General features: G+C 43.6%; 1 protein-coding gene across 1 annotated transcript; it reads left to right on the top strand.

Annotated features, from left to right (window-relative positions):
• The first annotated feature begins 213 nt into the window (after positions 1–213).
• On the top strand, positions 214–14,365 carry LOC119435676 (DNA-directed RNA polymerase II subunit RPB2-like). Its single transcript, XM_037702414.2, has 4 exons — positions 214–307; positions 7,486–7,709; positions 11,142–11,254; positions 14,014–14,365. Exons 1-4 carry the CDS (start codon positions 289–291, stop codon positions 14,348–14,350), a joined length of 693 nt encoding a protein of 230 aa, XP_037558342.2. The 5' UTR covers positions 214–288; the 3' UTR covers positions 14,351–14,365.
• Positions 14,366–14,865: the final 500 nt, after the last annotated feature.

Below are 14,865 nucleotides of genomic sequence, written 5' to 3'. Positions count from 1 at the left end.
CACCGGATCATATATATTTCTCACTTCATAATTGTAAATGCATAATTCCCACCATAGTACAGCTTCGCTGGTCTTCCATATCTACCCCAGTGGAAGGGCTGACAGTATTTGCAGAGCATATTTAAATTTCGCGCGTTAGGCACACCGGTCGATTGCAACGCTATCTGGTGGCGTCATCGCAGACGCGTCCCTGATTCTCCCATTATTTTGCTATACGGACGACACACTCTCTAGGCCCAGTTGGCCCAGTAACCAGTCAGTCGTAGTTGGCTGGTTGCGGCGTCAAAAATGTACGAAGCTGAAGAAGGTAAGCTCTTTATTTTTTACATGAAACGTTTTGTCGTTTGTGCACTAAATTATGCTTATGGGCTCCGAGGATAAAGCTAGCAGGAATTTAAGAAGTTTTGAGGAAGAGAAAAAACGACATACAAGTTTGTTTGAATGAAAAGCATGTATGGATACCTGATTAGCCCAAGCAGTCTAGGTGACTATTTGTCATCGCTCCGTTTTCAAAGGGATGCCAATAAATCTTCAAAGCGTGAGCGTGGAGCCAATACCACCGAAGGTGGTGTTGGTGGAGTCCGGTTGCTGCGTGGTTCGTTTCTCGGCGTTCGCACACACCGGCGCATCATGCACCGACGCGCAGGCATCGCAGTTGTGCCACACGTAACACACCAGTGCACAGACAAATCGGACGAGGCAATCTCGCCACAAGTCACAGCACACACACTCACTGCGTGGTCTTGGGAGGCAAGACTCTCCGAACTGGACCTGGCACGCCAACTGGCGACCCTCGACCAGGCCCGGCGAGCCGCGATTGCCAGTAGAGCTCTGTCAGAGGGAACCATCAAGGAATAAACCGCGTATAGTTTTATCTATAAATAATGTTTCACCACCACCACTAGATGGTACCAAGTGTTCTTAAAGGAATCGCGAAAGAGTAGTCCTGTGCAGTACACGACTCACACCTAACTTGTTTCGACGATAGTAATACGTTGTCGCTATATTGATTCGATGCTAACCCATTACCATTGACAGTCATCGTAAGATGGATTCTGCCGCAATTTTGTTTAATTGACTGTGCCGTAAAGCTCAGCTTTCCACTTTGTTAATTTCATAGTGCTCACTTTTGCCTACATGTTAAAGGTTGTGTGTCAGTGGATGTGTGTGTTTGATCTCTGTTGATATACTAAAACTGCAATGGCATGCCAAGGTGTTTCACTAGGCTAACCTATACAGGGCTTCTCTCTCCAGTGCGCACATATATTCACATACTGGTTGATGGGTACAGTTTCCTTGTGATACATTCTTGGAATACGCAAGTTATGTGTATGATGGATTAGCTGTGTCGTTTGAATAACGTGACAGTACATGTTCTAGAGACTATTGTACTAGGCTAGTGGCCTAACACAGCATCAACTGTCTGAGCTGTTGAGCTAGAGGAGCCAAAACTCAAAATATTGTGTCTTTTTTTTTTTCACTCCTGTATATATCCACAAATATTTAAAAAACCTGCCTCATGAACATGAGGCCGATGACGATTGCAGCTCCTGTGCGCGTTTCCTGATGCAACTTACTGTCAGTGCTGTTTCGTTTTAAAAAGTAACAAGAGAGTAGTAATGTAGCACATACACTGAGCGAGGACAAATATGAGTTAGAGAGGGGAATACTTGCATATCAAGACAGGCATGTAGGCGCGTGGCCACAAGCGTGCTTCTTTTGGCCTGTGAAATAGCCGAAGGAAAACTGTCTGTGAACTATTAGGCATGTGTATAAACGACGAGCCAGAAATTTCTGTTGCTGGATGAAAGTGATGAGCAGATAAGTCCAAATTATCCGCAAATTGTTGCTTGTGTCAACCTCCATTCCTGATTTCCTCTTCTAAAAAACGCAGCTTTCTTTTCTCTAAACCAGAGGAATTGGAAGGCATCTGTTTTTCTCTACAATTGAGATTTAAGGAAATGCTTTCTATACATCAGTTAATAGAGCATTGCAAAGGGCCTTGAAGTGAGCACAATAGTATCTTGACTAGACCAAGGTAGAGGTCGTCCCCTGTTTCATGGCACTCTTTTAACGACTTGAAGCTTCAGGCGTGGGAATATGAGTTATAAACTATCCTTACTTTCATAGTTCCAGCTCACGGGACACATCTTGTGTGGCATACAACAAACATTTATCTCGTCCAGTGCTGGTCCTTTAATGATCTCCGCATGTCTGCCTCACATGTACTACGACCAAATTACATGTTACATGTTTCTAAGAGCTCTTGCTGGAAAGTTGAGAGAGAAGCATCGAAGTCTTGTTGTTGTAAGTTCCATGTCTGTTATTTGACAGCTCCACACCTTCCTTCCAAGGCAACACCATTACATAACTTCTGTCAGGAATGTTGATGGTTCCCTCGAAGTTTTTCGTGATTGGGCTTAGGCTTCTCTCTCTGTCTGTAGCATTCAATATCCCCACGTTCTTGAGTTCCCAAAATGAGTGAAAGAAGGTGCTCTCTTGTGCATAAATCTTCAGTGCACAAACCATGATCTGTGAAGTTGTATCTGTCATCATTTAGATAGGGTATTGCTTCGAAGCATCCAGTATATTTTAGAGTTCACAGCAGCAACAATCTCCTTTTGGTTGCAGTGAGTCCTGCTTACAGTTCTTGAACATGGGACCACCTACTTTATGTGAACTTTGTAATATTTCATGCAATCTACTGAAATAAACCTAAAATCTGAAATCTCAGTCCACATTTGGTTAGAGCCAATAAGAACGATAATGCCGGCCTTCCTGACAACTGACTCGTACAGTTGTTGGTCTGTGAAGTTGTTTCCAGATTTTTAGAATTCCACAAGGAATGACAAGGTTCTTGCATTTGCTCCAATATTTTTACAAATATATGGAATTTCGATCGCTTGCAAGACAACCACTGCGTCCGAGAACTGGCTCCACAAATAAAGCTGTGCAACCTATTGCTTCCACGCTGCCTTGCTTGTTTGTGAATATGTTGAGTGCAATGGTGGTAGAGCCCACACACTGCATATTGAAATGTAGCGACAGTTGCTCTCTGACGAATGTGCACTGACTGCCCCCGTCTATGACACTCCTGGTATACAGGGTGACCCAACTATCATGCACCAAGATTTAAAAATATACAAGTGCCACGTAGCTGGACAGAACCAGGGTAGTGTAATGCAAAGTGCCTTGAGTGGCCAGTCGTATGGCAATTTTGCATGTATGCGGGGGCTTCTTTCACGCTCGGAAAAACACTTTTATGTAGCACGTATTAAGCAAACAGAAAGCTGTATCGGGAGTTTTTCCTGTTGCTCTACAATTTTCTTTTTGCCTAATTATCATATTTAAAAAGTTGATTAATTAATTAAGACTAATTATGTAACTAGGCAGAATGCAAAAAAATAATCTGAGTACCTCCAAGTGACGGCAAACAACATTACCTTGGTTCTGTCCATCTACGTGGCATTTGCATATTTTTAAATCTTGGTGCATGATAGTTGGGACACCCTGCATATCTACAAGTAATGTCTGTTTCTGCCCGAGCACAGAATGTTTGCAAAAGGGGGCTTATTGACAAATTCTTAAAGGGTCGCTAAAAAGAAAAAAAATATTTTGCCAATTACCCTTTGACAGTACCAAAAACACTATTCTTACTGCGAGAAAGCGGCTTGGCAAGTCAGAACAAGTGCAATAACAAAACTGGTGGCACTGCCACCAAGTTGCTGCACCAGCTTGCTGTGACGTCGTGGATTTTGACGGCGTTTGCTTGGGCCTAGTTAATTGTTTATCGGTAAATATTCAATAAATTGTGTTCTACAGAAGCCGAAGATTGAACATGGCCGGTTTTGGAAACTTTAACTCAGTCAATATGGCCCAAATACACCAACAACAAAAAAAAAAACTTAGAAATCCAGGACGTCGCACTGACGTACTGGTGCTGGGGTTTCGACGCAGAGCTTGAAAACTGGAATTTTGTCCTTCATTTTCTCGTCTAATAATCAACTCGTTATTATGAAATGAACAGAAATAATTTTCAAAGAATATTTTATTATTCTCAACTGATTTAGTGTTTTTCTTTAGTATCCCTTTAATAGAGAGTTTTATACCCCTGTTACACGGGCACTTTAGCGGCCGTTAATGAAAATGGCAGTTGGCCTTAACGGCCGTTAAGGCAAAGTTCCACAGCAGCGGGAGCACCGTTGAAAATCCAACGGTGCTCGCCGGTCTCCGTTCCGCTGCTGTTTCCGTCAGTTCCGTCGGGAAATAGGCAAGATGGCAGCCCCCAACAGCAACGCGTCCCCGCTGCAGGCGAGCGCGCTGGCGCAAAAACACTTTGCCTGGACAGCGTCGCTGACACATTTACTCTAACTTGTGGCAGGACCACCTTGCCCATCTGCGGGCTCAGAAACACAATGCGCACGTGTACGCAAGGATTACGGTGCATTGTACAGCATGTAGTGCAGAAAAGAGAAACGAAATTTTTTCAAGTTGGCGAGATAAAAATTTTAAGTCATGTGATAAATCGTCCGAACGTAAGTGAACCGACTGAACATGGAAAGTGCCCTGTGAGCGCAGCCACCACCGTTCCGTCCCCACGGCCGTTACGGTATTCAACTGCCGTTTGCATTAACAGCCGTTGCAAGTGCTCATGTAACAGGGGTATTAGCTTGTCCGGGCCGTTTTACAGGAAGGGTGGGAGGCGTAAATGTGAGCAGCTTGGCAGGTGGTGTCACCTCGTGGGGCAGAGCTCAACCAGACAAAAACCAAGCTAACATTGCATCAGCCTGGTGTATTCTACTTCGCTGCTTATGTAAATTGTCAGCTGCGACGAATCGTGACACAATTACACCTATGCGAAAATTTATGCCAGCAGCGAAAAAGAATGCACTTGGTTACTGCAATATTAGTGCTGTGTTTGTCTGGTTGAGTTCTGAGCCACTAGGTGGCTGCACCGCTCCATCTGCTCACGTTTACGCCTATGCCCCTCCGGTAAAACACCCAGTCCGCCTGTGTTAACCAGAATGCCGGACAAGCTAAAATTCTCTAATGGTGTGTTGATTTTTTTCCTGGTGAAGCACACACAGTTGTGTGTGCCAGGATTCTTGGCTGGTGTTCTGGTATTTGTGCTGGAAGTTCACACGTCTTTAGCTTGTTTTCTCCTGATGGTACACACTCCTCCCATGACGTGGGTTGCAGGTACATCATAGAATCTTGCGTCTACGATCACACGCCCTGTGGCCTTTAGCCTTCTCTTCACGTGTCCAAAAAGAACTTGCTTCTTTGTAGGATGCTTGCTGACTTTATTAGGATGCTGACTCAATTCACAAAACACAGTTCTGAGAAACTGTCAGTGTTGTCATGGAGAACTGACGATGTGGGTTGAAGGTCGGGCAGGATTCGTTTAGCACATGCTCATAATGGCTTTGGCTTCCTCGATAATTTGTGAATTTGCTTTTCTCCAAACTAACTTGATGGACAAGAACTTTAACAGGCATTCCAGCTTCGTGATGAATGCCATGTTACTGCCGTTGTCACATGCCACCTGACTGGCACAGCATCGGTGGTACTGTACTATTATGCGATGTGGTAATGTTTGCAGTAACAGGTCACATGGTCTGGGGGAAAAGGACACCTTGCTAACTCCAAGCATCTCCTATTTCTTTACATTGATGACTACGTGGTGGTACAGCTTGTGCAGCATTGCTGGGTTGCTTGAAGAATGTACTGGAGGCTTTCATATGAAGCTGGGAGATGTATTCTTGCTCAAGTCCTGATCTATCGCTGAAGCACCTCTTGAATATGGCTATAGCATATGGCGTCCATATAGCATGCTTCTGTGGTTGGCAGGCCCATGATAGGTGATGCCGCGTCACCTCTCTGAAAGAACCTTGGGCGGTTGAACTAGCCTATCATTGTGAGGCTACCATTGCAGTGAATAATATGATTGAATTGCTCCCAGAAATCGTTCCACCTACAAAAATTGCCTGCAAAATGGGCTATGCTTGGGCAGCTTGCCTCCAGATGTTTCCGAGTCATTGACCACTGATGAAGGGGATGTGGCCTGGCTGATGTGTTCTCACTTGCTGACCAGCTCATTCAATAGTGGGTAGCACTGTCCTAGTACCCCACTGCGGTATTTAGTACTGCTTGAAGTCTTCATCGGCTATGCAGCTCTTTGGTTCCTCATTGAATATCCGTAAATGGTGTTTAGCTGATTGAGGCTGACTCTGCAGTAGTAAATATAGCAGTGAAAAGTAACAGCAGCCAAAGACACCATGCTTGCAAATGGGCTTTTTGGTGGAAGGTAGCAAATGATTAAGGGTTGCACCTAATATTTATACAAAACCTCAATGTTGGACAGGGAACAACAGGGGCGCGATCTTGTACGCGTTCCAAAATGGAAAGGAACGCGTACAAGATCGCGCCCCAGATTTGTTCAAGGTGCAATGCACCCCACTCAGGCGCGGATCCAGGGGGGATGTCTGGATGTCCTGACACCCCCCCCCCCCACCCCCCCCTCAGATTTCTGCATCGCCCCCTCGCTGACAGGGGGATGGCTCTGTCGCAAAAAATATGGCCACCAGCATTCTTCAAAAGTATTTGTCGCGAGTACCAGTGGTTGTAACAGCTTGCACATGATCCAAGGCACAATTATGCATGACAGATTGTGTATGTTAGATCTACAGAAACGTGGACTTCTTCACTGTAACTTCGGTTTAGTCATACACGTCCTAGGGCATGGACTTCTTTATGTGCTCTTGTACAGCTATCTTTTTTTTTTTTCTTGCTCTCTTGTAGTGTGGAGCACTTGCAAGTGACGGTTTCAAGTCGAAATGGTAGAAGCAGCTTTATACCACAATATAAGCACAGTTATTCTATTAAAATTTAATAGAATTAGTTAAAGAATGTTTAACTTGAATGCTTCATGTGCATAAAGCAGTCTCCACTGTATTTATTTACTATTTCAGCTAAATTGAGGCCATATTGTGTATAGTTGTGCATTTGACAATGCAACAAATGAGCTTTTAGCATGTGCCATTACCTGTGTTGAAAGTTTATATGGCTGTTCCACCACTGCTTTTATCTTCTGTAGCCTGGCAAAAAAAAAAGTGGTTCTGAAATAAAGGTTTTGACACAGGTAGTAGAGATGAAAAAAAGCCTATGTGAAGGAAATTACTGATATTATTCTATTCAAACAGCAAGGGGTTGTGTTAATTGAGGTAAAGTTAGTGATTCATTATTTAATTGCTCAATATTTAGTAAAGCTATAAACTTTTGTCTCTTGTATGTGTTTGAATATGTGCAAATAGAGCATGCATAAATGAATGTGCCAACCTGTTCTTGGCCACATTATTTTCATTGTTCATGGATAGAACATCCGACTTTAAGACCATTGTAAAGGGAGCTACTATTAAAAAAATATTTATTTTTTTTTGGCTGAATTGGTGTAACTCGGTCCGAATCTTGTATTTTCTTTCCCAGATGGCTTTGGCGAGGATGAGTCCGAAGAGATCACACCTGATTTGTGGCAGGAAGCTTGTTGGATTGTCATCAGTGCCTACTTTGATGAAAAAGGCCTGGTGCGACAGCAGCTGGATTCGTTTGACGAGTTCATCCAGATGTCGGTCCAGCGCATTGTGGAGGACACCCCACAGATCGACCTGCAAGCTGAAGCGCAGCACACCTCTGGCGAAATAGAGAATCCGGTACTTGGGATTGCTTGTGGTCATAGTCCCAGCTTTAACGATGCACTGGCAATTATGTTTTGATGGTGTCACCTCCAGCAGCGTGACATTAAGTGGCAGTGTTCATTCGTTCACTAGGCGCTTCGTGTAAAATAAACATCTGTACATTCCAACATGATGCTCCCATGCACTGCTGATTGGGGCTCATGAGCTTTGCTATTATTCTTCACAGCTGAAACATCTAGCTGTGAGCAACTAATTCAAAAGGGTCACTTCTTGAGCTATTGGCCTTAGATGCCATTGTGCCAACAAAATTTAATAATCATCATCACTTTTTGAGCAAATTGACCCTTTGCATCAAAGTTGCATCACCTCATGACCCACTAGTGTGAACATGCTTTTATAGTCGGACCACTTTATAACAAGATGTAAGGAAGTAGTCTAAGGTTGCAACAAAGTAATAAACAGCCTAGTTATATTTGTATCTAGCATGTTAATTTACACTTATGCTTTTTTTTATTTGTATCCAGTTTCAGTGTGCTTAACTGCTGGGCTCTGCCCTTCAAGCCCGTTTGGCTTTGGCAGGTTTGCGCTATGTAAAATGTTTGTGACAATAAAAGCTCGTTATATAAAAACAAAATAGAAATTTTCCCATGCAATTTCAATAGAAGCACGTTAAAATCTCCGAAGCCAAAATTTTGTATAAAGGAATATAGCAAACAATTTTTTTTTAGTTTATCATGAGCCTTTATTGATAATTTTGCTGCGGTTAGGAGGGACTGAAATATGGTGGCACAGAACAATTCTAGCAAGTTATCTGATTTAGCCCTTAAAAGCTCCCGTGAGCGATTAGCTGTTAAGCACTGTGCCAAACCAGCTGCGCTGCTGGGTCAGTAGCCATATGCATGCACTGTACCACTGCTGCTTAAATATTTCCTTTGTTTACTCTCTCCTTGTGCTTTTACCCGCGTCCACTGACGTACAGTGATGAGCATTGTACGTAATGCTAGCATCATAGCATTCCGCTGGCACACTTGCGAAACGTGTAAAAGACCTGTTGTGCCACTAATCGAGCGCGCAGGACTATCATGGAAGATAGATTAGCATTGACAGCTGCGTTAGAAGAGAGCAGTCATCTCACTGATCAAGATGCAGGCAAAATTGTGTCATGGCTTTTCGGCAGCGTGTTGCTCAGTCACTCATTGCAGCAACCCCATCCCCTCCTCTCCTTTGTGGTAGGCATTGTTGACTGTGAATGTAGGCAACTATGGTCAAATTGTTTCTGCTCCCCCTTCAACTTTAGCCAGGGTTTTACTGTACCTCAAAAGAGCTTTTTATTGGTAACTGGGATTAAAAGATGATTTTGTTCATTTGCAGTAGTGTGGTGGAAGGTGAGGTCTTTTAGTCTAGGCCATCCTTGATTGGCAGGCAGACATCCAAAAAGCAAAACTCGCTGGAAGGTTCTGTAAATGCAGGCTGAATCTGAGAAAGGTGCACACAGCTGCAAAATAAATAGGTTCATTCTCTCCTGCTGCACTTGTTGCAAGTAATTTTTTTTTTCTTTGTTGAGCATTTTATACCAGATGATCGCTTGCCCTCATCGTGTTTGCTTGTCACGTTAGGCTCCCTAACTAACACTGAGGCTTTCCAATTGTGCAAAGCTTGTGAATGATGTGCCAGAACAAAATCCTCAGATTAAAACTATGTTTCACTCATGTTTGATAATTAAAGAAGAAATGTGTATAGATTTTTGTAGCTATAGTAATTCATATGTTAAATAGCATTTATAAAGTGATTTCTGAGGAAGAGTTGAGTATGCAGGGAATGAGGTGATGCACTCGGTCACTGTACATAGCTAAAATGCCACTCAGAGCACACTCGGAGCATGCGAGGCGCGCACACACACACGCACACACACACACACTTGCACATGCACACACACACACACACACACTTGCACTGTATGGGTTTCGATTTTTGACGAAACTTGCTTACCTCTTAGAAAGATCTGCTGCTAAATATTTTGAGCACTTCTATGTAGTACATAAAAAATGGCTTCTAATGCTATTTTGTGCACAGGTAACCAGTTTCTCCATAACACAGTCAATAACAAACATGGATATAACAATTTGTTGGATATAATAAAGATATTATCCTGTTGAATGCAACTTCATTATATTACACTTTGTCTTTGCTCTAGATGGCCCTGCAGTCAACTGCCTCATAGGCATGTCGAGTGCACTAGAAGCCAAGCCAGACAGTAGCACACAAACTTATGCCAGAATATCCTAATCCACACAGACAGCCAAGATGTACTGTGCATGGCACAGTCATTGCATACATTGCTACACACAACCAACAATCCAACAAATATTAGTTGTCGCTGCTGTTTGTACCTGGCCACACCAGTATACTAAGGAACGCCTTTCCTACACATGCCCATGGTGCCCTGTGCCTATGATCAGACTTTCCATATCCCCTTACACTCAAGATGAATGCACTACCATTGTGTGGGTGAGCTGCGTGGTGGCCATTATTTCCACTGCTGCACTTTGTTCCTTGTACACATCAAGCATAAAGACCCTGGAGAAAAAAGGAAAAAAATAACTGATGTAGCAATAACTGCCCTCACTTATGTTCTCCCTAGAGACTTCTGTGCAATTTTTATTTTCACCCTTGCAACAGTCTTGCCATCATGAATGTCTACAGAACCTCCAGCATAATTTTCTAGACAACCGTGATTCAGTTAAAAGGCTGTGCCCTGTTCCTCCCAGTATCTTTTTCGTTGTTTTAATCTGTCGGCAGTAATGCTGTCTGTGTCAGAAGCACCACTAAAAGAGCAAAGGTGGCGTCTAAAACAAAAATTACCGGCTGACAGCACATGAATGACATGCTGGCAGTAGTGCTCCAAGTGAGGGCTTAAGTTGAGCCTCCTTTCACCACTGTGGTTGCTGCACTATTAAAAGAAAGGTTCCATTTTTTTTCACTGTCATAACTGCTGATCCTTTGCACAGGGTTTCCAAAAACATGGAAAAAAAGGCCACTGAAAGAAATCTGAAATGCCCACTTAATTTTTCTGCAGGTGGAGATTGAGAACCTGTGTGCACATATGCTGAGAAAATTAGTTTGCCTGTCTGAAATTGTATTAGTGACATTTTATCATTGTATGCATAATGAAATTTCTCTTCATGAATTCATATGTTGGGTTGTCCCTGAACTTGCTGTCTCAGCTGCCAGAACTAGATCTTTCTATTCACTGTTGAATGATAATGGCATTAATAACGCGTTCGTCTTTGTGTGGACCACATAACAAAGTTTGACGATGCTAAAAAAGCTGATGCGTGTAAATAGTATATATATTTTTTATTTTTTATTCTTATAAGCAGATCACATTGTACATCGCAGACCTGTTTGAGCTTATTTCAAACTCTGTTTATGTATTTTGCTTGGCAGCCTCGCTTTCTACTGAAGTTCGAGCAAATCTACCTTTCAAAGCCAACTCATTGGGAAAAGGATGGAGCACCTAGTCCCATGATGCCAAATGAGGCTCGGCTGCGCAACTTAACGTGAGTAACAGCCCTTTAATTGCTATTGTGGGCTTTCGGATAGTGCAGTTTACGTTATGAAATTCTCCAAGAAGACTGCGAAATTGCCTAATGTGTATTTGTTATTTGATATTTCAGAAAATGTATTGATGTAACATTTTACTGAAATACCTGCCTATTGCTGACCATCTTTTCTGATTGTCACAGACCATAACTTCCATTATCACATTGGGGACACATGAAACAACTGAGCTTTGAGCATTTGAACTTGGTCCACCATGCACACATCTTGAAAAAAATTCAGTTGAAAAATTCAGTCGGGGGTTGTTGGTGCATGTGCAGATGTTCTTGTGTAAGTGCACAGACACACTTCTTAGTTGCTGGCTTGTCATCTCCAAACCCAGCTGCCAGTTGAGCCAATACATGTAATTTTTTACTCGACTACCAATAGGCACGACTTACTGACTGCAAAGCTTCAGTGGGCCTCTTGGATTATCAGTCCCGGACTGCTTGGGACTGCTGTCCCACATTCAATTTTCTTGAACAGCTTCGGACACTCCGCCCACCAGTCCGAGAGTTGCCAGAATGTTGTTAGTTTTTCACGGACCGGAAGTTGCGGACCGTCCGTGGACCAGCGCAAGCAGCTAGCAGGTGGCGGCTGTCTTGAACAATATGCGCGCCGCGTTTACTGTTATATTTTGAAAGATGTTGTGTGCTTCTGTGTACTTTGCGCATTCCAGATGGCAAATATTGTGCACTCAGCTATCGTGTCTGTTACATTGGTGCATTGTATACCATCATGTGAGCTTTTCATGTGCCGTGTAATTGCTGCAGCTTTAGTCATTGCGTTTTTCTAAAAGACAAGCACAGCGATCAGGCGCACATGCTTGCTTTTCTTGATGCATTTAGCGAAGTATGTCTTGCTCATTGCTATATGTGTAGTAAACAGGTGGATTTCGCTTTTCTAGTGACTGAAACAGATGTGCGAGGAAGCATATATCGCATGTGGCTATTTCGTTAGCCACGTATCTGGTCTTATATGCAGAAAACGTCTCTGGCATTGGTGTTTCCTCATTCACCAGCACTTGGGTGCCCTCGCTCATGTTAATAATTGGCATTATATTGAATATAGACCCAGATATTTAGGTATTAATTGCACAAAAAGATAACTTGGCACACACAGATATGATGTACTCAGTGCAGACTTCTGGCTTTAGTGAATAGAAAACAAACCAAGCACTTATGTGTTACACTACATAAGCAAATGTTCACACATGTAGTTAGTGTTTTCATTTGTAGTTGTTTACTTGGCAACATATCACTTTTCATTGAGTGTCTTTGTACCCCCTGAAGGAAATCGAGCCTCCCGGGAGTTCCATAGAAAAGGGGCTGCTGTTGCGTGTGGTCCGAAGCACGAGCGCTTCGTCCTCTTCTTTGTCGCTCTTGTTCCAACACCCCCAACAGCATAAGTTTTTGGAGCCTCGTACCGTATTTTCCGGTCTATAACTCTCACCTTCGTATAAGACGCACCCCCCTCAAAATGGCAGTTTTTCCGGAAAAAAATGTATATAAGTCGCACCGGTGTATAAGACGCACCTGTTCATTCGGTAAGCGATTAAAAATAAAAAAGTGACCTTTCACTCAGTGAATGTCCCGCGCAAGAGTATGGGTGCCATATATTTCCACTTCAGGCGCATTTCTGCCGTCGTGCTTGCCGTGATGTACCGTATAAATTTGTCCAAGGGCGTTAACATCGTCCCCGCACGCCGTATGCTTTATGTGCGAGTAAAAGCGTGCGACGGTGAGCCGAATCGCGCACAAGAGAGGAAAGCAGCGTGGAAGGCTTGTATTCTGGTGGCAACTGCGTATCTTGACAACGATCTGCAGATACGACGACTTCGGTGTCGGTCGACTCGTGGTCAGCCTGCCACCGCTTGCATTGCTGCTCCGTCCTTATCGCACTCTGGTAGCAACTGCGTAGTTTGCGCAGCGGCGCCTGCCGCATCTTGACAGCGATCTGCAGAATCGACGACTTTGGGTTCGGTCGACTCGTGGTAGGCCTGCCGCCGCTGGCGTTGCTGCTCCGTCCTTATCGCATGGCGCTCGGGAACTCGATCACGAGAAGAACTCGGCACCTCGATAGCGAGCACAGAACCAGTCAACCAGCGCGCTTCCCGTGGCTATAACATCGAATCCGATTTTGACGGCAGTTCTTCCGGAAAAAAAAACGTACGTAAGTCGCATCGTTCTATAAGACGCACCAACGAAAAATTCAGAAAAAAACGCGTCTTATACACCGAAAAATACGGTATCCATGAAAAAAAGAAATTTCATCACTAATAATGTATCCTCCCCAGAAGTAAGAAGGTTTAGTGCATACTTCCCAATGCACACATTTCACTGTAACCCTGATATCCAAGTTGAGTGGCAAGGATATCACGGAACATTGTTTTTTGTGAATTCTGTGCTCCAAAAGCTTTTCAAGTGTGACATAAGAGAACGGCTTAACCTGGTTTTCAGTTATTAAGACTAAAAGGCTGCACTCTTTCTGTTATACTAGTTTTTCTTCTATCCCCTTGGCGTCTTTCCATATTTAACATTCTTGTGTCGTGTGGCAACTGGTAAGAATTTGGCTCTTTGGCGTAGTAGTGTCTAAGTTGACGTGTCGTAAGCGGTTTCTGGATAAGTCATGATTTTGCCGAAGTGTCAACGTAACAGTTCATGTCAGTTTATTCGGCATGATGGCTTTGTCACTTCTCTAAGCAGAAGAGATCTTGCAGGTACTCGGCACCACTTTATGTGGACATTACCAAAACAGTGCTCAAAGAAAACGAGGAAGCTGTGGAGACACAGCACCAGAAGACTTTCATTGGCAAGATTCCAATAATGCTTCGCTCCACATATTGCCTTCTTAACAACCTGACTGACCGTGACTTGAGTGAACTGAATGAGTGCCCCCTGGATCCTGGGGGCTACTTCATCATCAATGGCTCTGAGAAGGTGAGCACTGTGGTCATGAATGATGATGGCGAATTTTTCTCTTATGAAGCATACGCGCAGTATAAAACTTGCATGAAAAGCGCTGTGGCCAATGCTAATGCTGTCGGGCATTTTTGAGTGGACACATGTTGCAAGAAAGCCAAGTTTTGAAGTGCTTGCTAAATATTGAAATGGGTTCATATACAGTTGCCGATGGATTTTTCGGACTGCAAACTTCGGGCTTGTTGGATATTCCGGACTTCACAAATGCACTGTCAGGCTTCCGATAGAGCTAATGCATTTTCGCGACTGATTTTTAGGACAAATTTAGGTCCCAAAGTTTGATTTTTTGGACTAAATTGCTCGTTCCGAGCCCCGCTGCCCGATCGTGGAGGCCGCCATGTTGGATTTCCCACTGGCTTGGCTTCCAGTAGCCCGCTTATAGCCTCCAAGATTGGGCAGTGCACGCTATCAATAGAGCGCATGCCATCCTCCTGTCTCGGAGGCCGTGCCCGCTCTTCCTTAGCTGACAAAAAGCCCCAGGGGACGGCACTCTTTCTTTTTTCTTTCCTTCTTCAGTTAGCACTGTCGTCATAACCACTTAATGCGGGATCAGTTTTTTTTTTTTAAGTTTTGGTTGCTATTTTGTACGT

The sequence above is a fragment of the Dermacentor silvarum genome, unplaced genomic scaffold (genome assembly GCF_013339745.2).
Source record: "Dermacentor silvarum isolate Dsil-2018 unplaced genomic scaffold, BIME_Dsil_1.4 Seq822, whole genome shotgun sequence".
NCBI classification, from domain to species: Eukaryota; Metazoa; Arthropoda; class Arachnida; order Ixodida; family Ixodidae; genus Dermacentor; species Dermacentor silvarum.
This window is presented reverse-complemented; position numbering and strand designations above follow the sequence as displayed.